General features: G+C 53.3%; 2 protein-coding genes across 2 annotated transcripts; one reads left to right on the top strand and one right to left on the bottom strand.

The window, feature by feature from the left end:
• Nucleotides 1-3,139: 3,139 nt before the first annotated feature.
• RASSF4 (Ras association domain family member 4) lies at nucleotides 3,140-26,592 on the bottom strand. Its single transcript, XM_065894494.1, is given in 10 exon segments — nucleotides 3,140-3,200; nucleotides 4,596-4,693; nucleotides 5,551-5,672; nucleotides 6,295-6,346; nucleotides 6,616-6,717; nucleotides 10,506-10,663; nucleotides 11,376-11,463; nucleotides 12,832-12,978; nucleotides 24,470-24,545; nucleotides 26,531-26,592. Coding segments are annotated over 10 exon segments (966 nt in total).
• Nucleotides 17,807-18,433, top strand: DEPP1 (DEPP autophagy regulator 1). The gene has a single exon (XM_065894897.1). It carries the CDS (start codon nucleotides 17,807-17,809, stop codon nucleotides 18,431-18,433), a length of 627 nt encoding a protein of 208 aa, XP_065750969.1.
• Nucleotides 26,593-27,465: the final 873 nt, after the last annotated feature.

The raw sequence follows: 27,465 nt of genomic DNA, 5'->3' as shown, positions 1-27,465 counted from the left end.
CACTGCAGCTGCTCCAAGGGGTGCACCCTGAGGGCAGCTTAGGACGGAGAGAAACAGGATACTGGCCCTAGAGAGTTAAGATGCGTATCTAAGGAATAATTTTAATGAACCCAGACTCTTGCATCTTCCCATACACCAAAAGGCACTAAATCATTAACTTGAGACTTCTGCTTTTTGTGGTCAGCAGTCATGTTTTGGTGTTCAACTACATGTTTGGCTTTTTTTTTTTTTTTTAAGCAGAAACTCCTGTATATCTTGGTTCCTCCCCTACCTCTTTGGAACAGTTCCTCAGAGCTGTCTGACAGGCTGTCTCATGGGATATAGTTCTCAGTAAGGTCCCCAAATAAAACATAACTCACAAATTATAGGTTGTGTTTTTTTTTTCAGTTGACATCACAATTTTCAAGCCTTTCATTATTATTATATTTGTTATGGTGATCTGTGGTCAATAATCTTTGATGTTTCTATTGCAAAAAGATTACAACTTGGCTCAGATGATTGTTAGCATTTTTTAGCAATAAAGTATTTTAAAATTAAGGTACGTACATTGTTTTTTTAGGCATAATGCTATTGTACACTTAATAGACTATAGTAGGGCATAAATGTAACTTTTATGTGCACTGGGAAACCAATCTGTGTGACTCACTTTATTGTGATATTTGCTTTATTGCAGTGGCCTGGAACCAACCCTGCAACATCTCTGAGGTATGTCTGTACATTTTCCCCTTTTTGTACAACTTGTTAGTGATTTCTTAGCTATGTTATTCAGAAGTTAGTTTTGATAATTCTATTTCACAAGTGACACGTATGGAGATAGGCCTTAAATGAAGTAATATTGTAACAACTGAAAGAAAACAAAACAAAACAAAAAACCCCAAAAGCAGAACTGGGGATGTTTACAGAGGGTTTCTTCATCTGATGGCTTTGCATGTGCCAAGCCCTGTCTGCTCCAGGGCTGGCAGGCCTCTTCAGGCTAGAATGTCACACACACTCTCTTAGGCAAGTCGGGCTCAGCCTTGGGCCTCCTCCCAGGGATCCTCACCATCTCTCTGCCCTGCTGGTCCCCTGACCATCCAGGGTGTGTGGCCTGCTTCTCCCAGGTCTTGTCTGAGACCCCTGAACACAGAGCACAGCATGGCTCTGTCTTTGTCCCTCTAGGGCTGAGCACAGGTCTGGCACAAGGCGGTCCCTCAATTACTGCTGAACAACGGACCACAGTTGTGCTTGACCTGAGCTTATAAATACGGTCTGGGAGCTATTTCACTATTTTACTGAGGATCCCTGTTTGAGTCGTTCTCTACCCTCTCCTAGACCCTGTCACCTTGCCCCGCCCCCAGCCCTGCAAGATTCCCGAGGTCCTCCTGATGCTGGGACTCTGCGATTCGGGGTGACCCTTGTGCTTGTTGTCCAGGCTGTCCACAGACCCCCACCAATGACTCCTCCTCTGGGCCCTGCAGCTGCCTCTGTCCTCAGGCCCCACACCAGCCCCAAGAATGTGCACGGAAAGGAAGGAGTCATGTCAGTGTCATGAGCCGCGGGCTGTGGCTCAGCTTTGGCTCTTCTGCCAAACTTGGCCACGTGGCCTGTGGGACAGGAGTGTCAGAGGTTAGAGCAGAGGGTCAGGGTGGACACACACAAGCAAAAAATAAAGCTTGGACCTAACTCCTTCAGTTCAATACAGCACACCTTTATTGAGTACCCAGGAAACTATGCTGTCAAAGGCAAGCAGAGACAGCAGAAACTACAGCGGGCCCTCCCCTGGGCGTCTCTGTGCCTGCCTCTGTGCAGATGGCACCAGGTCGGGGCAATCCTGTTGTGAAGTTCACCCTGAACGGTGGGTTCCATTGGCACGGCTGCTCCCAGGCTCTGTTCTTTATGGGCGCTGCACAAGGCACCGAGGGAATCTCCCTCATATTGAATTTCTGTATTTGGGAGACTTTATACTTTTTCCCTTTAAATCCGCTATCCATGGGCCCCAGTGGGAGAATTTGGTCTCCAGTTTGCTCTGTTTTGGGACAAACACCTCACATGACCAATGTAAACTGTTGCACAATTTTTGCAAATGCCTTCTTATTCATTCCAGATGTTTTCCATCAGCTGACAAACCCAGATTGTTCTGCATCTGGCCCCAGGGAATTCAAAGCCCTTTCTCCTCAAACAGACATTTTTCCCTTGGTGGCCCTTTGATGGGAAGTATTGAGAGGGGAGGAATGCACACCCAGAGAGGGCAGGAGGCACACAGGTGTCCGAGGAGAGCAGCAACGGGGCAGAGCAGAGCGCGGCCTTCCTGAGCCACTGCCGGCGGTCCCTGGACAGCTCCTGGACCCGCACGCACCCTGGCAGCATCCTTTACAATGCCACGTGGGTCACCTCCTCAATGCGATCAAATTGACATGTTTCTGGCAGCGAGCTCCTTGTAAGAATCCCTTCAGGTCTTGCTGAGGAAGCTCAGAGTGAGTGTTGCAGAGAGAAGATGGGCTGCTGGTGGTCTTACTCCCAGTCTGACCTCTGCTGCTGGGGCACGGGGCTATGTGAGGCTCATGGAGTGACATCAGAGGCTCGAGGGCCAGGGACGCCGTGGTGAAGTGATGGCTGGGAGCATCGCACACCCCATACCTGCTGGCAGCCCTTGCTTTACCCAGCGGAGTTTCTGAGTGGCAGCATGAGACGAGGGCAGACGGGGGTCGAGTGGCTCATGTGTTTGATGAGGATAAGGGCTTGTGGTTCTGGGCTGGGCACCGGGAGAGCAGATGGAGCCCACGCCCTAGAAACAAGGTCATGTCCTGCTCTCCTGAGCAGGAGACGTGTGGAGTGAACAGAACTGGCCATGCTATGCAGCTACATAAGTGGCCCATGTCACAGCTTCAGGGCTGCTCACGGCCCAGGCCAGTCTCACACGCAGACCCCACCCAGCAAGTTCCTGGCTCCTCAGGCTTAGGTCTGGGCACTGTGAGTGCTCACCTTGGAGCCAAGAGCCAGGGACATGGGACTCATGCTACCTAGGCAGGTGGACAGGTAGAAACACGGGTGCTGGATTCCTCAGCCAGAGTGACCAATGTGTGTGACAATCGGGGCCCGGCCACCAGCGCTCAGAGTGCGCTGGCTGCTGGGGGCTTCGGAAGAGGCAGGTGCTGGTGGGCTACTTGGCCTCCACCAGCTGCTCCAGGCGCTGTAGCATCGTCAGACGCAGGGCTTGGAACCTGGAGGGAGACACAGCCAAGAGGACTCACTGCTACTGGAGGGGACAGGGAGGGGGCGAGCAAGGGAGCACATAGATGCTGGGCCCGGAGACCCACGGCTCCTGACCAGCTGATTAGTGGCCACTATGTCTCCTCTGCCAGGAGAGGGAAAAGCCAGGCCCACATCCCACAAGACCACTGGCTTTGAGGAGCAGTCAAACAGGGCTGCAGGCCGTGTCAAGCTTCAAAGCACAGTGATCTTTCTATTCCAAAGATTCTCCAGTACAAGATATGGGGACATATGTATATGCATAGCTGATTCACTTTGTTATACAGCAGAAACTAACACACCACTGTAAAGCAATTATACCCCAATAAAGATGTAAAAATAAAGATGTTAAAAAAAAGATTCTCCAGTACAGACAGGAGTGTGCTGGAGTATACAGGGTGGCAAAGTAGGGATCAGGAAGCCTGCGTTCAAGCCCTGGCTCTGCAGTCACGTGGTGCTGCCTCCTTATCGCAGGCCGCTGTTTCCTCTCTACGTTGAACAGGCTGACCAGGTGACCCTCAAGTCCTTTCTAGCCACGGTGACACTGCTGACTGCATGTAGACTGTATCCTCTGATCGAGGTCTCTGCTGACTGCCTGAATGGGGCCTGACTGCACACATAGAAGCCTTTCTAAGAATCATTCACCCAGATGCCAGAATCGGAACCAGTCCCCTGACCGCGGGCCCTCACAGCAGCCTCTCTCCTTCCCTTCCTAAGAGGGACTCTGGGACCGAGCTTCCCCTGCAGAGGGAGAGACAGATCATTGGGATGTGCAACCTGGCTGACCTCACAGAGCCGGGCCGTGAGGTAGCTTCCCCAGGAGCCAGCAGGTAACACCTGCTCACCTTTCCATTGAACTGGTCCCCTGCACCTGCAAACATCAGCTGGTGCAGGCAGTTCCAATAACTGCTGCTTTGGGGCAGGCCTAGAATCCCGGCTAGCGTGAAAGGCCCAGGCGAGGCTGAAGGTGCACAAGCAGGCCCCCTCTCGGTTGCTCCTCCAGAGCAATGTCACCAGCAGAACACACAACCCTGGTCCAGGGCCCACCCGTGCTCCTGCCTGACTCTCCTGGGCATCTTTCAGCAGCTTGTGCCTGTCCTGTGCTGGTGAGATTGCCGAGGCTAGATGAGTGGTCTGGGCTGCATCCCCCTATTCTGGCAGGCTGTCACCCCAGCTTGGTGTCAGTGTTGAGCAAGGGGTCAGAGGGCAGTGCTGGGGAGCCAGGGTTAGCAGGTGTCCCCAAGCTGCGTGAGGACACCTGGCACACCTGGAGGAGAGAGGTCTCCCAGCCGTGGGACTGGGTGCTCTGCCCTGCAGACTTGCCCTGACGTTCAGTACCCACGACTGGCTCTTTAAGTGCTGCTTACTTCATGGTCAGTTTGATTATTTCTCTTTCCTCCTCTTCTTTTAATTTTTCAACAAAACTGTCCAGCACCGGCATTTCAAACTTAATGTACTGAGCGACCTAGAAAATCCAAGAACATTTTAATGTGTTTTAAATTAGAAGCCGAAAGTGTGTTTTCTTTTCCTTGTGGCTTCCATAGTGGCCGATTCAGCAGTGTTAAATCCAAGGAAGAGGCTGTCCTGCTTTCCTCCCACACCCAGCACTGCTCTGTGTGTACCAGGATGGGAGGATGGAGCCCATTCTTACCTCAAAGGCAACTACCATCCCTGGGAGGAAAGATTAAGCTGAATTTTAGGAAAAGCATTCAATAGTGAGTGGAGTCACACTGGGTGTTCTCTGGGGGTGGGGTGGAGACGGTGGGAATGCCATTGTTTTTAACAATGGAATGAAACTACACTAGTCTGAATGGCTCAAGGGATACAGGGTCACTGGGCCTTCTCCTTGGGGTCCACACCCTATAGGCCTTTTCTGTGCAGGGAGTTTGGAAATGTGCCCATTGCCCAGCCAGGACTCAGGCTGTCCTGAGACACAGACCTCCACAGGGTCCCTTCCATAAGCCCTAGTTAGGCCCTAGTTAAGGAGCTCTTGTTGTGGGTCTTTAATACAATGACAACAAACTACGCTCCAATGAAGGAAAAGATTCTATCTGTCTGAGGGGGAAAGGCCAGGCCATGGTTTTCTAAGACCCAACTTCTTATCTCCCCTGAGCCAGCTGATACATCTGGTGCTGGCTGACAGGAAGAAGAAGGGCTGAAACCAATACTCTACTGGTCCTTCAGAATGGCCATGGGGGCCCTGGAAGCATCGCCCAAGAGGGCTCTGCCCAAGGTCACCTTAAGAGCCCTTGGGGGTCCGCCATGCTGTCCCCCAGCCCCTAAATCAGGAGCAGGCCTCCCCGAGCCTCAGCCCTCACTCACTTCGTGGGGGACTTCCTCGCCCAAGTCAGCTTCCATCAGGAATATCCTGGCGATCTTCTCACAGGGCCCGTGCAGGATTCTGGAAATCAGCGGGTACTCAGAGTCTTTTAATTTTGTCCTCTCTGAAAAAGAAAGCGGTGGACAAAATTCACGGCATCTCTGCCTCTCTTTGTTCCAGGACAGGAAGGTAATGGAAGACAGGTGTCCAGGGGGCCTGGCAACACTGCCAGGTGTTGTGTGGTGGACACTGCCCTGATGATGTGTGATCATGTCCTTCAGTGAAGGCCCAGCTCCGAGAGGAACAGTGGCTGAAGGAGCGGGGGATGGGGAAGTGGACTTGGGGAGGCCAGGCCTGCTCAGTTATCAGACCTGCGCTGTGCAGCACTGGACACAGGGCCATGCAGTACAAGTTCTGCAACAGCGGTTCTCAGTGGGCGACGGGCTTCTGTTCCACCTTGAAGACCCAGATGCACATTCCTCCCCACTCCCTGCTGAACCTGCTGGAGAGAGTGGCTTACCATGTGGTTTTGGTGGGATTCTGAAAGGGATGACAATGTGCCTGGATTTGGGCCTGAGAGGGGTGCTCGTGGTGGGGGCATAGCATGTCCCGAGGCCAGGAGGGCACCTGCCCCGTGCCCGCTGCACAAGCCAGCCCAGCCCTCAGAGAAGGAGCACAGCTGGTGAGCTTGCCAAATGGACAGGGACTTTTGTTTTTATGATCAGGAAGCAAAGGCAGACACTTACCCCCAGACTCGTGAACGATGTAGAGTGCAAACTCACTGGGACCATTTTCCACCTGCACATAGTAACAGGAAGTCAGACCACGGCTTTTCCAGACAGGAGAGACAGAAAGGGACCCCTGGTAGTAACCACATCCTCAGTGCCACACACACAAATCCCCAGGGACCCTCCCCTCTCTCTGCTTAAATTCCCAGAGATGCCAGCTCAGCTGAGGAAACCTTGGTCATCCTTCTAGCCAGGAGCCATGGCTTTCTCCAGCCCCCTCCCCCAACCAAACAGCAAACCACCAGCAACTGGGGCAGGGCCGTCTGTGGCCAGACTTACTCGGAACTTGTTCAGCAGCAGGGTGAGCACCTGCAGGGTGGTCATGGTGCTGTTGACTCTCACGTTGGTCGTGGACCCATAGGCGGGAGTAAACACGGAGGTCTGTACAGGAAGGGGGAGGCAGTTCAGGGCAAGTCCAGAGGAGACACGGGGCTGACATCACGCAGGGTCTGGGCATACTGTCAGCCAGATGGTGCCGAGCAGGCTGGAGCAGCAGGCGAACCTGGGCTTCGGGAACACCTGCGTCTATCCATCCACAAAGATCCACACACAAGCTGTGCCCAGATCTGGGCACGCGCAGGGAAGCTGTAACAACTCACATCTTACAGAGGCCTCTAAGAAAGATGCCTACAAAGCTATAAGGTCCAGCTCTCTGGGTTCCAGGAACCAGGGCCGTAGAAGTAACTCACAAGCGGTTGGGGGAACCAGTCTCTCCTTCACTCTTTCTATGGATCAAATCACCAAATGTCTGCTGATCCTAAGGCTGAACATCCTCAAATCTGGCCACTCCTCTCCATCCTCCCAGTGGTGCCTGAGGTGAGGCCCTCCGCTTGCATTGCATCAGCTTCTCAACTCTCCCCTTCCAGTCTCCGCCCTTTCAATCCATTACCCACACTGTTGGCCAGAGGAACAACCTTTCAGAAATTCTGCAACTCAAAGTGTGTTCTGGACCAGCTGTGTCAGCATACAGTCTCAGGCCCCCCCAGTCCAGACTCCTGGATCAAAATCTGCATTTGAGGGCTTCCCCAGTGGCGCAGTGGTTGAGAGTCCGCCTGCCGATGCAGGGGACACGGGTTCGTGCCCCGGTCCGGGAAGATCCCACATGCCGCGGAGCGGCTGGGCCCGTGAGCCATGGCCACTGAGCCTGCGCATCCGGAGCCTGTGCTCCACAACGGGAGAGGCCACAGCAGTGAGAGGCCCGCGTACCGCAAAAAAAAAAAAAAAAAAAAAAAATCTGCATTTGACGAAAATGCCCCGTACACTTGACAGTATGCCCTTCCCAGAGTTGAGAAGCTGTAGGGTACACTTTGAGAAGTACTGTCTTACAGCATGTCCCACAGCCTAGACAGTGCCATCTGTGGCTCCTCTCATGTTATGCACATATGATACATGGTTCCCTCCCAAGTACCCTGTGCTCTAGCCACATGGCTTCTGCACAGTTATGGGGGCCCGTGACATTCTCACAGGTACCTTGCCTTTGTTTATGAGACACCATCCATGAAAGTCAACCGGGGCATTGTCTGAGGCTTATTGAGTCCTCAATGATCACTAGCTAGGTAGTAAACCTGCTAAACACTTTATATATAATCTTTGATTTAATTCTCACAACAGCCCTTAAAAGTACCTGTCACTAGTCCCCTTTTCTTAGGAAAGACATGGAAGCTTGGACAGATTAAGTGGCTTGTCAGCATCACCCATCTAGAAAGGGCAGAGCTGCCCCAAACCCCATGCTTCACCACTGTGGCACAGGGGCCTCCCTGCGTGTCTGACTTCCGTGTGGGTAAGCTCCTCCTTGCTTTCCAAATTCCAATTCACACATTCCTCCCGTATGGCCCTAGCTCTGCTTTTCCCAGTAGGGGCTCGGAGTGCGCGAGGGACTTGTTCAGCGTCCGCAGCTGGTCCCCAAGTACCAGAGCCAGACTCAAACTTGGACCTGCCTTCTGCACAGTGAAATGTAGAATGTCTCTGGGTGATACAGAAAGCCAGCCTAGGTTTTCAGTTTCTAAGAAATATGGAATACAGTAGTCTGGCTATTTCTAGGAGAAGAAAGGTCATGTCAATAAGACATTGTTAGTGTTTCTTCTGCCTGAAGTTTTTTCTCAAGAAGATACCAACCAACTCCAAGTAGGAACAAGGGTACCGTGGCTGTTTTCCCATCTCTAACCACAATGGTTTTCCCCTCACAGAACACATTTGAATCTAACAGGCCAGGGCAAAGCAGTGAAAACAAGTACTAAGTTTTACCCAGTCTAGAAATCAAGCCAACATTGCTGTGAATAAGAACACTTTTGGAAAATAATTGAGTGATGCAATAGGGTACAGTTCTAAGAAATAAAACCTGGAATAACAACCCCAGGAAGTTAATTCTAGGAATTTTTTTTTAAAATTGTTGCCTGTGGCTTAAGTACTTTGTTGCCTGATTTCTAGGGACACTGATTCTGAATGCATGTAGCGCAGGGCGAAAAAGAGGGAGCCCCTTACTCATCCAGGAGATGTGAATCAACTGTCCAACATGCCTAAGACACTAGTTCCTGTCCTGGCAGGTACTCAACTTGCCTGGAAGAATGGGTCTACATTTCGGCGCAGGTAAATCTGTGACTGGGGGAAAATCTGCCCTTACTGGGGCCTGAATGGGTAGTGTATCGAGTGTTGGGCTGGCTGGCTAAGGAGCCCTTCTTGGCAGGATGGCTCCCATGGACATGAAAGGCTGTGATGAAAGCCCTCACTGTTCGTTTGTTCATTTCAAAGGCTACAGAGTGCTCAGACATCTCCACGTCCCTGTGACATTTCGAATGACTAACGTAAGATTTAATGTGCCCAACACCCCTCTTAGAGATGACTCCTTTAGAGTAGAGGTGAATGTACTGAAGACAAACCCCGCTATTTGGTACCCTGAGTCACGGAGCAAAAAGCTCCTTTTTAGGAATGTAGAACTAGAAAGAGCCTAAACCCGTGCAAATAGTCTTTCTAAATTTTTGAGTAATCCCTTAAAATAGCATATCAATATACATTCAAATACTAGCACACGGTACTCAACACTTTAAGGACAAAACCCCTTTGGAACAAGATTTAAAGAATACCCAAGTCAGATGGTAGGTTCTTTGGCTAATCTAGACATTCTTAATCTCTGCTTAACTTCAGCCCTGCCGCCCCCTCCCTCTCTCAGGAAACTACTCTCAAATAGTCCTGGGTTTTCCTGGATTTAGTAAAGATAACCTATTGTCCCTCATTAACACTCACTGCAAACCTAGCAGGGAGTGGAGGGAGGTCCTGATGGTGAAGCAGGGTCCTTTCAGCTGCCTTGCTGAATTCTTCATCCCGAAGTGCAGGGCACCCCAAGAGTGGCTTGAATGGCTCCCAGCAGACCTCACCTGGGGGACTGTCCTTCAGATCTGACCCTGAGACCTCCCTTTGCCCAGGCTCCCCTTCCCCTCCCATGAGTCATCACCTATCAAGAAGGCAGCTGCTTAACCTAAAAACCTTGGCTTCCAGTTTCCCACTGCTGCAGGATGTGGCTCTGTTACCAGGACACCCCCATCTAGGGCTTCACCCACACTGCCACTCGTGCCATTTATAGTATAGTAATCAACTTCTCCTTTTACAGTTTGGTTTGTTTACGGAATGATGTCATCTGGGGAAGGAGCTCTTTTTCCTGAGGTCAATACAATACTTGGACAAAAGGCTAATTGCTGGGAATAAGGAGAAGTGTGGGTTCTCTGGGACAAAGACACACGTGCTTCTGGGCACACCTCAACCTAGTTGCCTTCATCTACCAAGTGAAAGTGACAGTAGGGGACAGGACGTTCCCATATCAACTGAGCTTGGGTGGAAACCTCAGAAAATCACCTGATTAAAAGTGAATTTGGCGTCACTTTCCAAATATCCATGCAACTTTTGAGAATGAATTGACAGTGAGTGTGTGATGGAAAAAATACAGGCTTTGGGGCCATGAAGTGGAATGATATTTTGATGTGACTTTGGGCGAGGCAGTTCTCCTCCCGAGCCTGTTCCTCCACTGGGACAGGGGCATGACCGCATCTGCACACAGGGCCATGGTGAAGGTGAATTCTGGCGTGACCGCCACGGAGCCCGGCCTACAGAAGGCCCAGTGGTTACACCCGTGCTTGGGGCTGTTCCCTGTGGCCTCAGAGGCCGGGCTGGGACATCACCTTGTGGTTGTAAAAGTGCCCGTTGATAGAGAACCGATGTCGCCGGATCCTCTGGGCCTCACCAGGGGCGCGGCACCTGGGCCGCCTCTGGATCACACAGGCTGCATCGCTCTTGGTCCGCATAAGCTGTGGGGTCTCCTCGTCCTCCTCCATGGGCTCTGTGGTGAGAAGTGGATGAGGGGGTCAGGCTGGGGTGAGGGCGGTGGTGACAGAACTGCTCCCGTGGTGGTCCTGAGTGTGGAGCGTGGCTCCCTGTAGCACTGAGCTGAAGCAGACGGCAATGTGACCACTGTCCCTGTGTCGGAGGCTGGGGTCCAGCCTGCGTGATGCCCACTTTGCAGATGGGAAAGGTGACCTCCAGACAGGATAACCTGTGTCACCGTGCCACATGGCCATAAGCCTCTGGGCCTCCGTCTCCAGGGATCCAGAGCAGGACTTTGACAGCCCCAGCCCTGTCCTCTGGGACAAGCCCTTCACTGAGTGCAAGGGGAGAGCGCAGAGAGGACAGACACACAGGTATGCATCCCGGTGTGTGGGGAGGAGGTCCCAGATGCCTGCAAGGCCAGGAGGCAGCCGCACCCTCTGCTGATGTTCTCTCCTTTCTATAAGGGTGCATGTTGCAGGGACTCAGGCAAACGACATCACCTCTGCAAGCCTCTGATTCCTTTTCCCTAGGTGAGGAGTCGATAAGAAAGCCTCTCCCGGGTCGAGGAGGGATTTAGCAGGGGCTGCTGCTGAAGGGAAACAGGCCGTTCTTTGCTACTCCACAAAGCTGATATTCAGAGACGGTGGTCATGAGCCAACCCCTCCCTTCCTTCCCACCCCAGATGAGCAGGACAGGGTCCTGGGCAGCTCGAGGCCCCCCCTGACCTGAGCTGTCTCTGGAACTCTCCTCCCTGGGTGCGGCCTGAGCGCTTGGTTCTTGGGCAGTGACTCTGCCATCCTGAAGAGGTGGCTCCTTTCTGAAAAGAGACAACCGTGGTGCTCAGAGGGCTGCGGGCAGAGAAAAGTAGCTCAGGTCGAAGAGAAGAGGCTGGCTGCCTTTGTGGACAGGACACAGGCAAGAATCAGGGCAGGCAGAGCTGAGGCCAGGATTTCATATTAAGTCAACGTAAAAGATTAAAAGAAAAGCAAAGGGTCGCCCCAGTGTCTGCTGGAAGGAGAGGGAGTCTGTCCTGAAGACCCAGTGTACCGTGCTGGGTGCCGCTGCATGGACACAGGGACACACACAGTGCCCGGGTGCTGCTGGGTGCTGGGCTGAGGCAGCTGGCATCTGCGGCCACATGCCGAGGGGGCTCTCTGGGCTGCCCTCAGGCCTGCGGGGGTCGGGCAGCAGCAACCTCGAGGGGGCCAACCTCCAGGCCTCCGAGCAGGGTGGTCTCCAAGCCAGGGTAGCTGGTGGTGGGCTGGGGAAGGAATGGGCGTGATGGGAAGTAGCCACACGGTGAGGAGGAACCTGCAAGGAGCAGACAGAGCATCCAACCCAATGCTGAGAGGCCTCTGCAGGCCCTTGTCTGAGACTGCTCGTGTGTCCACTTTTACCCTCCTTTCTAGGGAGCCCATCCACACTCTAAGCTCTAAGTCTGTGCGTCTCAAAATTTGCTGTGAGTGACCAGGGATACCTGGGGATGCCCCAGGGCCGTCAATGTGTTAAGGGCTCTCGGAGAAGCAACTTTACTTCAATTTCTGAAGGGGAAAATGTTTTGAATTTCTGACTCTTAGAAGGATTTATTACATGCAGAAGCAGCAAAATGCAGCAGCAAACGGCCCGTCTATGGGGTGGGGTGGGAAGAGGCAAACGTCCACTAAAACGATAAGGCAGGTAGAAAGCCATTTCATCCTGATTGAAACATTCTTCTGATAGTTAAATAAATCTGATATTAAATTCTGATAAATTTATAAAAATAAATTCTGATGGTGGAATAAAAGCAGAGCAGGAGGAGGCTAAAATCGTGTGCGTTTTAAATATAGAACAGCAGATGTGAGATGCTTAACTTCCAGAGGGTGTTGGAAGCCCCCCACCTAGAGCCCTCTCTCTCTTACGGACAAGGAAAGCTTGAGAAGCACAGCCAGAGGTGAGGGGAGCCTGGAACGTTCTCCAAGAGGGAGTGATTTGGTTGTCATGGGGGTGAGGCTGCAGGTTGGCAGGTGAGGTCACGGGCTGAGGACGTCACGGGGTGACAGGGATGAGGTTGGGTTATCCTGCCATGCTCCTGCCCCAAATGGGAATGGGGCTAGGCTGAGAGCAACTTCCCCCGCCCCCGACACCCCAAAGGATACTTTCGGGTTGAACGGGTGTCGCGGAGACCACCTGGCCCCGCCCCACCCAGCCTGGCACTCACGGGTGTCCTGGTGCCCAGGAGGCGGGGGAGAGGTGCACGCGCTCTCTGTCATCCTGTATCTGGAGCCGGATGGGCCGCCTCAGTCCCCAGGAGATGTTGAGGAGCCCCTCGATGATCAGAGCTCCTTCTTCCTGTGGGGATCCACACGGGTCAGCCTCTTCCCCCAGAGCAGCCGCGCTCAGGGGTCACTGCCTACCCTCCCCACCCGCCCTCAGGACTCAGCCCCTGCCCACGGGACTCACCGTGCACTCAGGCCTCCCCAGACACGCCCTCTCCTCCCTGGCGTCCTGTCCTCCTTTGGGGGAAGGCGCACGAACTTCTATGTGCTCCAAGGCACGCGGCCCGGGGCCGAGAGGAAGCCTGAGGCGTGCCCTTCCACCGCCCGGGCGCAGGGTCTGGGACAGGGCGGCTGAGTCAGGTGTCCCACAGGAACGCGGCTGCTGTCTGGCAGGCACGTCCACAGAGCGGCAAGGAAACACGTTCCAGGGAAGCACTGGTGCAGACACCAGTGCAACACAGGGCACCTCTCCACCCACTGCTGCACCTGGGCAGGGGACCCACGTCAGCTGGCCCTACTAGGCATGTGCCGAGGGCACTGGATCCCATGCCCACGAGAGCAGAGGTGGACTAGGACAGTCCCCACACTCTTCCCATAGTGGCCTGAACCCACCCCCAGATTACTGAGCTGCCTTCTTTCCCGAGGGCCAGGCTTGCTTCCCTCACCACCTGGGACATGGACAGTCCCGCGTCCCACCACTAGCACACATGCTCGGAATATCTACAACAGCTCCCAGCCCGCGTCCCCGACCAGCCTTCATTTCCCAAGGTCTGCAGATGGCATGGCCACTCCCCTACCACCAACCCTGAGGTCCTAATCGACAGAGTCCTCCGGAAGCACCCTCAGCCAGCTCCCACTTGCTCCCCTCAGGTCCTTGATTCTGTTCCTCTGACCTATTTCCGGCTCCTGTATAAGCGCTACCACCTCCAGGCTCCCTGTGTCCAGCCTCATCACTCCCACATGTGTGCCTGGCCAGGCTGCTTTGTCTGTACCCTCAGAGCACCTGCCAGAAACCTTCTCAGCTTCACACTTCCACCGAGTCTAGGTCTTCCCAGCTATGTGCTCCTAACCTGCTTTGATACTGGTCTTTTGGCAATGAACTTAAATCGTCATTCTCCCAAAGCCATCTCAAGCACCATTTTAGATTCACAAATGCCATTTCTTTCTCCTTGCTGACATCAAAAGCCCTGTGAGAAGACGGACCTTGTGGAAAATGTCATATCCCTGGCAGTGCTTACAGAGGTGTCCTGCAGTGTCGATTTCATGGTTAGTTAGTAATAGTTTAAAACACCCTGCCATACACGGAGAAAATATTTCTCCTCTGTTCAAGTTTATCAAAAATACACATAGCTTTCTGAAATGGCCTTGCACTATTTGCTAAAAAAGAAAACAAACAACAACAACAACAAAAAAACCCAGAGATATTTTTGATAACCACTGATGCTACACAGGCACAGATATGTAACTAAAGATATGGAACTGTATGTATGTGATATGTAACAGATATGTAACTGTAAAGGAAAGACTAGATTGATCCACTGCAGTTAAAGGTCCCGTGGGGAGGGCTTCCCTGGGGGCACAGTGGTTGAGAGTCCGCCTGTGGATGCAGGGGACACGGGTTCATGCCCCGGTCTGGGAAGATCCCACATGCCGCGGAGCGGCTGGGCCCATGAGCCATGGCCGCTGAGCCTGTGCGTCTGGAGCCTGCGCATCTGGAGCCTGTGCTCCGCAGTGGGAGAGGCCACAACAGTGAGAGGCCTGCGTACCGAAAAAAAAAAAAAAAAAAAGGTCCCGTGAGGGTAGTAAGAAAACCCAAAGTGGGGTTCAGGGGTTCAGGTCTTTGTTTTCAGACTTAGCCTCACATGCCTCCGTCAGATGTTGACAGGTCGCTGGAGAGAGCCTCTGCCCCACCAGGAACACATCTCGGTGTGTTCATTCATGGACATGTTTATTCATGGACACCAGCCCCATGATGGACTCTGGGTGGAGGAGATGAAGCAGACACAGCCCCAGACCCTTTGATGCTCTGGGGGCACTGCTGGGGCAGGGGCAGCAAGGCTGGACATACTGAGGCCAGACCTCCAAAGTTGCTGTATGAAGGCTCTGGGGACCTTGCCATGAAGAAAGAGGCAGGGGGACTTGCTCTGGGGAAGCGAAGGGCTGAGGCAGAGCTGCTGCCTCTGAGGTCAGGGTTAAGCTATGCTGGGGACCAGCTGGCCTGATGTGACTCAGGCCTGGTGTCCCTGCACAAGCGGCATGGGTGCGCCCAATCTGAGCCCCCTACCACTGCTCTACTGCTCCCCCAGCCTGGCCCCATCAGAATGGAGCCGAGGCCCTGTCAGCCTGCAGCTTTCTCTGATCAAATCAGAGAAGCCCAAAGTAGAGAAGAGGGACCTCCAGGGCAGCCCTCACCACGCAGGTGGGGAAGTAACAGGATGAGAACACAGGTCCCGGGGCCTGGACTTTCTACAAGTTGGGAAATCAACCTGGGCCCACTAATTCTATCCCAGTCAACACTTTCCTCCTCAGTTCAGCCTATTGGCTTATTTACTAATTGCTAATGAATTCAAAGAGAGCCAGAGAAACAGACAAAGGCTCTACAGAAGCATCCAGATGGACGAGCCATCGAGGTGGGAATTGCTATGTTTAACTGAAATCCTGATCACCGGTTGGCCACATGCCTTGGCCCATCAGAAATACTCTAGCCAGAATGCATGAACTTGGGACTGCCGGCTCCTCCCACTTGCCTCGGCACCTAGGGTCTGTGCAACAATCAGACTTCCGACCTGAGCTTCTGTCTCAGTGACTTGCTTTCCATCCCCTGCCTGTGGGAACAAGACAGGTACCTTCCAGGTGGGCCCACGGCTAGGTGGATGATGTGGGGTCTGTCTGAGAAGGGCATGGTGCTGGCTCACTACAAGGGCTTTACCGGGGTCACCTGCCTCTCCCTCAGCTGCCTCCTGTGCTGACACACTCACCCCTGGACACTAGCAGTGGCCTCCCAACGCTGGCCAGGTGTTCCTCGGTCTCCCTGTTAGCTGCCCTTTAGCCCGCGCACAGTGGCAAAGTCAATCCTTCAAAGCAGAAACCAGACTCTTGCACCCTTGTTCAAATCCTGCAGTGTCTGTCTATCCCCTTAGGAGGGAAACCCAGTGTCCATGCCAAACCCACTGACTTCTCCCCACCTGGGCCAGTCATGTGGGCCCCTGGCTGTCCCCTGCCCAGCAGACTCTTGCCACAGTGGCTTTGCACATGCTGCCCCTCCACTGGGAACACACGACCCTCGTTTGTTCAGCTCTCTGCTCAGTGTCCCCTCTTAGAGAGGACCCTCCTGACCCCTTGACCACAGCGCAGCTGGCCTTTTCTTTGCAGCTGTAATCAGTACCCAACATCACAGCACCCATCCACTGAGTACTTAATTCTTTCCCTCACTAACAGCTAAGCTCTAGGACGCAATGATTCATTCACTGCTTACGTCCTCTGTACCTAGAACAGTCACTGGTGCACAGGCGTACTAATTAGATATCTGGGGAACAAAGAAACAAACCAGTTATCATTTGAAAGCACCACATCTGGGAAGCAGCAAGACCAGGACCCTGCAGGCTGCCCCTGGTTCCAGAAGAAGGTGGGCACATCCCAACTCCCAGCAGGCCCAGGGAGCCTGGCCTTAGCCGCCTCCAGGCTGAGCCCTGCATCGCTGTGTCTGGCAGGGTCCCTCACAGGTGCAGGCCCAAAGCTCTGAAAGAGCTAGCACCGGGCCAGAGTGTCCTGGGGTTGCAGGGTACTAGTGTAAGGTGTAGTGGGGAACACTTCTAGGCGGAGGTGGCAGACCCTAGGGTTGCTTGTGGGAGCCCAGTGGAGCCCCCTGCCTCTCCCAGTGGCCACCCCACCCCTGCCCTGCAGAGTAAACATTCCCAGAACGTCCCACAGGCGCAAAGCCTTGCTCCAAGCTGGCAGCTGGGCCAGGCCCCGCCCGCCAAACTGTTTTCCTCTGAGAGCCTTCCTGAGAATTGCTATTTTTGGCCCGTGTGACAGTAACTGATTGCTGGTGGAAAGGTATAAAAGCAGCTGCCAGGCCCCGAGGTTCGCCAGACAGCTCAGGGAGGGTTCCACTCTGGACAGTGGCACATCGTACAGAGGCCGTAGCACATCTTCCTCGTCGTCCTCCTCCCAGCAATCTGAAGCCGGACCCAGGGCTCCAACTGCTGGACCCCGATCCCTCTGCCCTGAGCTTCCTGGGGGCTTTCTGTGGACTTCCTTGCTCATCCAGCTCCCCTGCTACCCCCAGACCTCCTCAGCTACAGGTAAGAGACAGCAACTGCCCTCTGGCTTGAGGTAAAACAAAAAGGCGTTGGGTATCTTTGAAGCAGTTCTCAGCCTGGGACGCGCACAGCCTCACTGCGGGTTAGAGACCAGGATGCAGCTAACTGCTGTAACAACAGCTGCGGAGGGCTTTATATTCATAATGGAATTTCCCATGAGGTGTCATTCCATAAGCTTTTCCCAACGCCCCTGAGAGGTGTATTTTTAACCCCATGTTATGGATGAGTAAGTGGAAGCTTGGAGAGGTGACTTTGCCAAAGGACTCCGGGTCGGGAACTGCTAACTTTGGTTTTAAACCCAAGTTTCCTCTGACTGCAGTCCGTGAGGCTGGGTCCTCTGATTTGTACAGGTTCTTGAACAACAGTAATGACAGAATCTTAAGTAATGTTAGCAGGAAGAGCCCAGGAGTTCGAGCCTGGTCTTGGATCTGCAGACTTTAAACTGCTCTCAGACATGTGATTCACCCAGGCAGCCTCAGGTGGGGAGGGGACACAGGAAGGGTGTCAGGATGGCACACTAGTCCCTCACCCCAGTCCTCTGTCATCCAACAGGTTGCTGCTTCCTTGTGGCCGGCAGCCATGAGGTCCCGGCTTTTGCTTTCCGTGGCCCACCTGCCCACAATTCGGGAGACCCTGGAGGAGATGCTGCCCGGTGGGCCTGGAGAGGACCCCCCCGCCTCCCCTAGCCTGGAAGACTACGTGAAGTCCATCTGTCAGCTGGCGCAGCCCACCTCAGTGCCGGATGAGGCTGCAGCCAGGGTCCGACCCAGTAGACCCCACCGGCCAGCCCGTTCCCGTGAGAAGAGCTGCACCACTGGGTCCCTACAGGACATCACCACCTGCTTCAGTGGCCAGCAGCCCACACTGCCCGGGGCCAGCACTGTGGACCCTCTGGACTGGCTCTTTGGGGAGTCTCAGGAAAATCGGCCAAGTGGGAGGGACATGCCAAGGAGGACTGGATCCTCTGCTGACCCCTGGGCTTCATGCAGACAGATGGACAGTGGCAAGGCCCGGGGGGCCCCCAGAGGGAGGCTGAGTGATGTCAGGGCTCCAGGGCACTCTCTGCTGAGACTGCAGAGGGACTGGCACCAGTGCTCCCAGGCTTCTGGGCAACCTAGCCAGGATGCAGTTTCCCCAACAAGCCCCCGTCCCAGCAGCATCCTTAGAACTCTCTATTTGCACCTTCCCGTGATCCATGAACTCTGACCCCTCCCCAATAAAGACTTCTGCAAATAACATACAGGTCTGCATCACCTCTCCACCCTCTCCCTCCCCCAACAGCAGGTGGGCACCGCCCCTGGCAGGTCTCTGGGAGGGAACAGAGCCTCTGCAGAGAGGCTTCCTGCTTTGGCAACTCATAGTGAGACCCCTGCTCCAAATAAGAGCCTATCTCACATGATGTGGCAATCGATACGCATCCCGTCTGCACTGCTCCTAACTGGCTGATCACCTTGGGCAAGTTATTTTAACATCTCTTCCTTGGTTTTCTCATGAGTAAAATGGGGGTAATTAATGGGACCTGCCTCCTAGGTTGTGCTGATGAGTAAATGGGCTAAAACGCGCACACATCCTGGGGCGCAGGTTACAAGCCCACGCGTGGAGTAGCTGTTGTTTACGTGGCTGCCTCACAGGTGGGGAAATGAGTAGGTTGGGGGAGAGGAGAAGCAAAGGCCTCAGCCCCAGTGGTTTCAGAGCCAGGCCCTGGGCACTCTCAAGTCAGGCCCGTGGCTCCCCACACCGCTGCTCCCCCCAAGAGGCCCATGAGCAAACAGGGGGTCTCAGCAAATGCACCTGCTGTGTTTCGGGGGACTTGTCACTGGGCCACCCGCGGGTACCTCAGTGGCTCCACCTCACAGGTCCTGTTGTGTCGTGGGGAGCGTTTTCCCCACGCTGACGGCCAAGACAGAACCTGCACCAGCTAAGCCTGCAGGGCACCAAACGACTGGACCAGGTGGCCCTGACCCCACCCATCCCCACCCTTACCTGCCTTCACCCAGGGGTCACTTATCCGTGGGGCAAAGTGCAGGGTGTTGTCCAGGTGCCCTGCTCTCGGGCAAGTTCAGAGGCCAGGGCCTCACTCCACATGTTCATGGGTCCCCCACAGCCCTGGGTCCCTACATCCTGGCAAATCCCAGTTCCCAGGGGCATCTGGCAAGCAAGAGGTGAGGGTGAGGGATAGGGGAGGGGGCAGATTGCTTTCCTCAGGGAGACAGGTGAGGCATCAGAGAACTCAAAGAGACAGGCTTAAGACCTATTGCCCTGTTCTCTTGGGCCAGGCCAGAGCTGGCCGCCCTGGTCAGCGTGGGAGGGACAGAGGAGAAGAGGAGGATGGAGCTGGGGCCACGGGCAAGCTCATGGCCAGGTTCAGCTTCCCCCACCTCCTTGCCCTGTGGACTAGCAAACTACTTTGCCTTCCTTTTCTCTCTCTCCCTCCCTCCCTCCACCCCTCCCTTCCCCCCTTTTTCCTTTCTTTCTGACTTTAAAATATTTTAAAAATTGCTTTGGACATTTACAATATTTATCTGTCCTTTTTTTTTTTTTTGCGGTACGTGGGCCTCTCACTGTTGTGGCCTCTCCTGTTGCGGAGCACAGGCTCCGGACGTGCAGGCTCAGCTGCCATGGCTCTCGGGCCTAGCGGCTCCGCGGCATGTGGGATCTTCCCGGACTAGGGCACAAACCCGTGTCCCCTGCATTGGCAGGCGGACTCTCAACCACTGCGCCACCGGGGAAGCCCTGACCTCTTTTATGTGTTTTGTGGGGAGGCAAAATGTAAACCATGAATTTAAAAGAAAAAGTTTCAGACAAGCAGCTTACTTAGTTTCCTGATCTGTAAAATGGGGACAGCAACGCCTGTCCTTCATACCCTACAGTGGTTGGGGAAACGGTACAAATGAACTTGGAGATGGAGTTATAAGCAGTGTATACAATTTTCCAACTGTCACAACCGCTGTGTCTCTGGTTGACTCAAACCTCTGGATCCCTGACTTTCTCCAGCAAATATGTGCGGGGCAGGCTTTGGCCAGAACGTCCTAAGGAGGTGGTGAGGAGGGCTGACCTGCTGAGCGGGTGCCTGGCTGGTGACTGGACGGGTCAGGCTTACTGCGCCAGCCTCATAGCAAAGCGGTGTGAAACTAGGATGACGCTGGCTAATCCCCCCAAGCTCAGAAATCACACTGCTGCATTTGGGGAGATCAGATAGGGCCAAGGAAATTCCTGGGCTCTGGGCTCCTCTGCTAATACCCCCGACGTAAAAGAAGCTAATGGCACCTTCAGAAGGTGCCAATAAAAAAAAAGATGAATAAAGGGCTGGGGGAAGGGGCTTCTGGCAGTGTCCCAAGCTCCTGAGGACAGAACAGCTGAACAGAAAGTCCTCGTGGTGGGGCCCTATGGAGCAGTCTCATTCTCCTCCCACCCACCACTGAGACAGGGAAGGGACACAAATGCCCCTCCCGCCTGGAGAGACAGACTGGAAAGCACTCAGGAACCCCCAGGGAATACATCCACGGGCCTAGCACTCACCAGGAACCGGTGGTCTGTCTGTCAACCCTGTCATTCCTGCCTTCAGGCCTTAGAAGAAGAGGGATCATTATAAGAGGAAAGGGGACCCCTGGCGGAGGGAAGGTCCTTCTCTTTCTTGCACTCGTGCCGGGGGCCAGGGGCTGAGGTCCTACACTGGGTGTAGTGTACGCTCATGCCACCAGGGGGAGCTTTGAGCCTACTCAGAGCTGAGCGCGGGGCGGGGTGGGAGGCTGGCTTCAGCAGCGGCCACACACCACACACCAGGACACCAGGGCCCCTACTGCCTCCAGCTCACACAGTCAGCAGTGATATATTTGCCCACAGGCATTTCCGGGGTGGTCCATTATTCTCTAGAGGCACCAACAAGCCTGGTTAAAATGCTTTGCTCTCTTCAAAAGGCACAATTGCTCCCAGTTGATCACACTTTTCATTGTAAAACAAGCAAAATGATCCCAAAGGCAAGGTTTACAATGAAGGACGCTACTGCTTCGGCCTCCTGAGCGGGAATCCTTTGTTCCTAGTTCTGTAGAAGCTGGGGGAAAGTTCACAGGGAAATGCCTGCCCCAGGGTGTGGCCCCTGCCAGTGACACATTTCATCTCTCTGAGTTCTGTGGGCCCCAGATGAGACAGTGGACAAGAAAGTGCCCCAAACTGTAGCAGCCAGGCTGAGGCAGGCCCAGAGACAACAAGTTGGGTGGGTGGGGGGGGGTGTCTCTTGCAGAGCCCCTTGCGGCGCTGGGAGGGCATACCCGAGGCTGAGCTCCCCACGCTTAGCTTGGGGATCGAGCTTGGGGGGCAGGGGTGACAAACTGCTTTCCGAGTCCCTGAGTCCTGGTGAGTCATACTCAGTCAAGAGCTCCACAGACCTCCAGAGCTTAATGCTGGCGATGGTGTCGCTGTATTATACACTTCTCTGCTCAGACCTTGGAGCCACGCCAGAGTCTCTGACTTCCTTCAGGGTCATCTTGGGCCACAGACTCTAAGAGTCTCAGTTTCTTTGTTTGGAAAATGGTCACTCCTCCCTCACAAAGCTCTTTTACTACAATAAATACAACAGAGGCAAAGCTCCTCTTGTCTGCCCTGCCCTCAGCGTCTGCAGTGCCGGGAGAGCCCAGTCTCGGGTGGCCCGGCAGCAAGATCTAGGAACTATGAGTCTCTGAGGCCCAGAAGGTCCCAGGTCAGCAACCTGAGGAACTGCAGAGCCCCGGACGCTGGGTGGTGGGTGAGTCACCCAGAGACGTGGTGCCACAGGACCCAGTCACGCATTTCAGCATTAGAACTCCCGACTCCCAAGCCGGTAGCCTGTCTCTATGGTGGCGGTCACCTCCCAAAGACACGCACTCCCTCAGGCTGGCAAACCTTGGCTGTTAAAGCTACAGAAGGTTCCTGAAAGGTACTTTCCGGCTCCCATGAGATGAGGTCAGACCCTCACACCTTCTTTAGGGTTGGGAATATGAAAATCCCTGCCTGTGGGATGTTAAGTTCCCGCCTTTGGGGCCAGCAGGAGCAGCTCTTCCCCAATGCAGGGTCCTATACTCCTCCATGTGGACTGTCCCATCACACAAACAGGTCTGGGGCTTCCCTGTCCCTCTCCCCACTCAGCTGTTCCTACAGAGGGGATTGTCTTGGGGAATCCCGAGAGCCAAGATCAAGCTCTTAGACTGGCTGTTCTCAGACTTGGCCTTCTTCAGAATCCCCTGGAGGACTTGTCAAAACACAGCTGGGAGGGTGAAGAGTTTCTGATTCAGCAGGCCTGTGGGAAGGAGGGTGATAAGAATTTGCAGTTCTAACCAGTTCCCCGGTGATGCAGAAGCTGCTGGTGTGGGGACCACATGTCGAGAACCATCATGATCTTAGAGCAATCCCTGGATGGCCCAGAGCTGAGGAACAGGGTCCAGTCAGAAGACCCCACCCCATGCCTTCAGCACAAGAACTGAAGTGGGCCCAACTCCTCACTTAGCAGCACAGATCAAAACTGCCCAGAACGCTGGGGCTCAGGACTCATCCCAACTTGCTCCAGGCCTGCATCTGCTGGTTAGTTATCTAATACCTATGCACAGGTACCGCCCCATGCCTAGCCGAGGGGATGCAGGACTAGTAGGGCACTTGGCCCAGGTCTAGAGGCTTATCACTCAAGTAAGAAAAGAGACAGCGAAAGCAGAGATAGCAGGATGCTAGCATCAGAGCCCTGCGGGCAGCAGTACGGAGCTGGGCCAGGGCGGGCTGCTGAGACAGGCATCAGAGGCTGCTCTGCAGAAGAGTGCGAGCACAGAAGCATGCAGAAATTCTGAGGGGTGGGGAACAAGTTGTCAGGGCTGGTCCCAAGGCCCCACGCAGGGTGGGTGGGTCAAGGGGAGGCAGAGTGTGAGGTCTGTGTCATTCCAGGTTGTCACAGGCAGCCTAGCACTGCCTGAGCCAGGAGCTAGCAGCCTCCCTCCCGTCCAGGCTCCTGAACTGTGTGACACTGGTCTGGCCTGGCTGATGGAGGTCACCTCCCTGACACTGACTGGCGATCCCCCTGCTGCCCAGAGCTGCCTGCACCTCGGGGCTCACCCTCTGTTCTAGTAATTACAGAAGGGGATGTGTGGTTGTTTGAAGAACTAATGGAAGCGAGATTAGTGAGCAGAGTGGCTTCCGCCTGCATGAGGTCTCTGTGGGTTCCCGGGGCTTGAACCGTCCGTTCCCATGTTCAACAACAGAAGGGGAACTCAGAGGCCACTGGCCCTTGCCAGACACTGATGGGCTAGAGAAAATTCCAAGAGTCAACCCGATCTCAACCGTGGAAACCTCCCAAAATAAAGCCTAATCACGATCACGATAAGACACCCCATTTTGGCTTTTCAAATGCCCCAGTATCCCGACCAGGGCTCCCATGTGAAAGATCTGGAAGTTCTAGATGGTGGCTGGCAAAACCAGGCCTTCACCCGATCTGCCCGGTGAGCAGCTCCCCGAGCCTGGGCCCTGCTGGCCACTCCCTGGAGTCCAGCTGGTGCCCACGTGCTTGTATTTGGCTTGTTTTGTTTAGGCCACACAGTGCTTCGAGGTTTGGGAATTCCACATGAAATTCCAGATACCTAGCTTCCTTTGAAAAATCAGGAAGGGTCTGGGTGTACCAAGCCCACATCCCTGCACAGCTGCCCTGGGTTTGATCCGACCCGTGCTCTCCAGTGTCCTCCACTCCCCACACCCACCCTGCCTCTCATGTGCGGACCTTCCTGGCCCTGTAAGCATCTTCTGGGGAGCTCTCCTCTATCGCAAGGCTTTCCTCTTGGTTGACAAGCACAGAGACGCTGCCTTCACTCCTGCATTGCCCCGTGAACTTGGGCAAGCCGGGGCCTTGTGCTGAGCTCCTCATCTGTGCTGGGATGAGCGGATGAAGTGCTGGACTGTGCAGTCTCAAAGATTTCAGACTCCAATGTCCTGGCCTTCACGAAGACAAAAGTCCCAGGTGGAAGGAGAAGGCCCACAAGGGGATTTCCATCGGCTCTGCATTCTCACGGGGATGGTCCGACCCTCAGTACCCCTTGCAGGGATCTCAAAGGAGATAACCTGGTCCCCAACTCAGGGGATGGGTGACCTTACAATTTATTATCCAAACTGGACACTCAGAGTGAAGGAAATGGTCTTTATAATTACCCTTGATTAACAGGTATAAAGCAGCACTATTCTTGGCAAGCCAGGATAAATGGTGACCCTATGAAAAAGAAGAGAAATGGGCCTTACCTCTCTGTGTCTCAGCTGAAAGCTTCTGCCCTCATGGTAGCAGTTGTAGGTTTTCAGCAGGCTTAAGAGCTCCGACCTAAAAAAGGTAAAGACACACATATGCTCTTGGAATGTGGTGGGGCCTTGGATAAGGCATTTGGCTTCACTGGGCTCAGTTTCCTCATTTGTAAAATGGGCATAATGTACATGTTTTGCCAACAACATATAATCCATTGAGAGACTAGACTTTGCCATCAGACACACACCCTTTGGTCTTCTAAGGAGTTTCGCAGATCAGCGCTCCTGGAAAGCCCGGGGTGGGGCTGCGAAGGAAGCAAAACTCACAGAGGGGCCCAGGTAAAAACTCACAGAGGGGTCCACGCTATTGTACTTCTAGGGTGTTTGCACAATTTCACTATTATAGTTAAGAGTTCCTGACAACCTCCCTGTACCTTACTTCTGAGTCACCTTCTCAGAATAAGTCACTTGGGCTTGGATAATCGGCATTTTAAAGGCTTGCTTTTTCTCCCCATATTTCTTCGTACAAGGGTCTGGGGTGGCTGCTATGAAGGTACCACCAGGGTGCCTCTTCCCCATCCTGACTTCCTGGACGTGTGATCAAGGGATGAAGGTGACAGCCCCTGAGAGTAAGATCCTGAAGGCCCTAGGACGGCTACTCTGTCCAAATGCTGTCTCCCCAGGATAAAGGGAAAGCCACAGCTTGTGCCTTGGCTGAGGTGTGGCAGAGAGAAAATGAGGACAGCTCCCTGTACCCAAGCTGGGCTCTGCAGGGCAATGCAGTCCAATAGACATGCAATGCAAGCCACACACATCATTTTAAATCTTCTAGTAGCTATACTACCAAGGAAAATAAAACAGGGGAAATTAGTTTTAATAACACATTTTATTGAATCCAGTGTATCTAAAATATTATCATGTCAACGTGAAATCTATGTAAAAATTATTAATGAGATTCTGCTCATTATTTTATTTCGTAAGAAATGTTCGCTAGCTGGAGCATCTTTTATATTCACTACATCTCTCCAGCCACAGGTCCCGTGCTCGGCAGCCACATGTAGCTGGTGGCTCCCCTACTGGACAGAGATGCTCTTGAACCTCTCAGGTAATGCTTTCACCCACGCTCTGGTGCTCTGTTGGGCAGCCCTGTGTGATGTGGGGTGATGGTAACTGACAAGGGAACCCATTTACAACTTAATGGCATTAACAACGCAGGATTCAATGCTGCATGTTCACTGTGCTTATAAGTGTGCAAACGCTGAATATAAAGTTGTTAGGATACGTACATGTATAACATATCTAAATCATGTATGGTTGTTATTATGACTTTTTTCAAAATGATATTTAATATTGTTACATTGTTCTTATTATCGGATTTAAATAAGGAAAATGATGGTGCGGGAGTACCGTCTGTTTTCTCGGGGTCTTTAGTAGGAGGACCCCAGCGGGCAGGTCCTCAGCAAAAGCTAGTCCATTTCAAGGAGGCTTGCTTTGTCTTCAGAACGGCAGATAGGAGCTACCCAAATTTAGAAAATACTTGGACTCAGGACTTGAAAAGCAAGATAAAATGAAAAAATACACTTTTCTTTAGTTCAGCAATGAACTTGGAAAAGTATCCCAAACAGTTTTTTTATGATGAGACCAGGAGTCTCATCATAAACAAAATAAAATAAAATAAGCTGAGAAAAATATACCTTTTTCAATAAAAACTCAAAACTAGTTTTGAGGGTTTTTTTCTTTTCCTGAATTGTTTAATGCAATAAGATGTTAGTATTGCTCTAGTTTTTATATAAATTAAACGCCATCTCTGCAGGTTCACAGCAGGCACTGTCACGCTTTCCTGCTTTTGTCTGCCCAGGGAGGCGGGGGTCAGACTCATGCCTTGATCCTTGATCTCCAAAGCACTTCAAAAAGAAGTGCTCTCATCACTGTCCCTGGGGCAGGCACATCACTGTGTCTACAAAAAGTGCCCAGAATTCCTCCACCCACAGGCTGCCCATGGCAGGGGAGTGGCCACGGGGGAAAGGCAGGCATGGAGACCCCTCTTTGCTCACAATGGCTTACTTCAGAATGGACTTGCTGTCGCTGATGGGCACGTGAGAACTGGATGGACAATCTTCCTTCATCTTCTGCTGTTGTCTGCAGACTCGGAAGTTACCTGCTGGTAGACAAAGGAGGGCCCACAGACACCTAAGCTGGGAGGAGTGATGGCCAGTGTGGCGCCGGAGCCTTGGTGCAGAGGCTGGAGCTTCTGCCTCACCTCCCACCTCCCCCACCCTCTCACGTCCCCACACCCCAACCCCTACCTCACTCCCACCCCACACCCGCCCCCAGGTACAGGGCCAGACGTAGAGGATTTCATGGGACCCCACTCCCACACGTGTCAGCCCTGGCAGGGCAAGGCCAGAACCGCCCTATCAGCCCCCTTCCCAAAACCTCTTCCTGATCCCCAGGAATCAAATCAATCTCCTCAATATTTCAGATTATATGCTTCTTCTTCTTGATGGACACCCTGAATGATGGTTTCTACCTTGATTGCTCCCTCAAACCTCTAAGTCACCCCTGGCCTTTCTCCTCCGTTTCCACGGAGCCTGAGGTGGTCCCCCCATCACTGCCTTTGGAGTCAACACACCTGGACCAGCTCTCCTAGTGACGGGCTCATTGGTACCATGTTCACTACATGCTGGGGACTGTTGAGCATGTTCTATGAATTCTCTTGTTTATTCCTTACAACACCATTATGAGGTAAACACCATCCTACTCCCATTTCACGGATGAGAAAACAGGGACAGAACTTAAGTACTTGGCCCAAGATTCCCAGTGAGTAAATGGCAAAGTCACCAAACATAAGCATCTAGATTCCAGATGCTGGTCTCTTAGCCCCTTCTCTATACTGAAATCGGACAGTGACTTAAACCCCCAGACCCTTCATTTTCTCATCTGTACAATGGAGTAACCTCTATCCTATAGGATTGTTCGTGGACTCACCCACGAAACTG

This window comes from Phocoena phocoena, chromosome 16, assembly GCF_963924675.1.
Source record: "Phocoena phocoena chromosome 16, mPhoPho1.1, whole genome shotgun sequence".
Taxonomy (NCBI): Eukaryota; Metazoa; Chordata; class Mammalia; order Artiodactyla; family Phocoenidae; genus Phocoena; species Phocoena phocoena.
Note: the sequence above shows the minus strand (reverse complement) of the source record. Positions and strands in the feature narration are given on the sequence as shown.

What these genes read in the sequence shown, in the direction of transcription:
- DEPP1 (XM_065894897.1), top strand. Translation starts at nt 17,807, where the DNA reads ATGAGGTCCCGGCTTTTGCTTTCCGTGGCCCACCTGCCCACAATTCGG.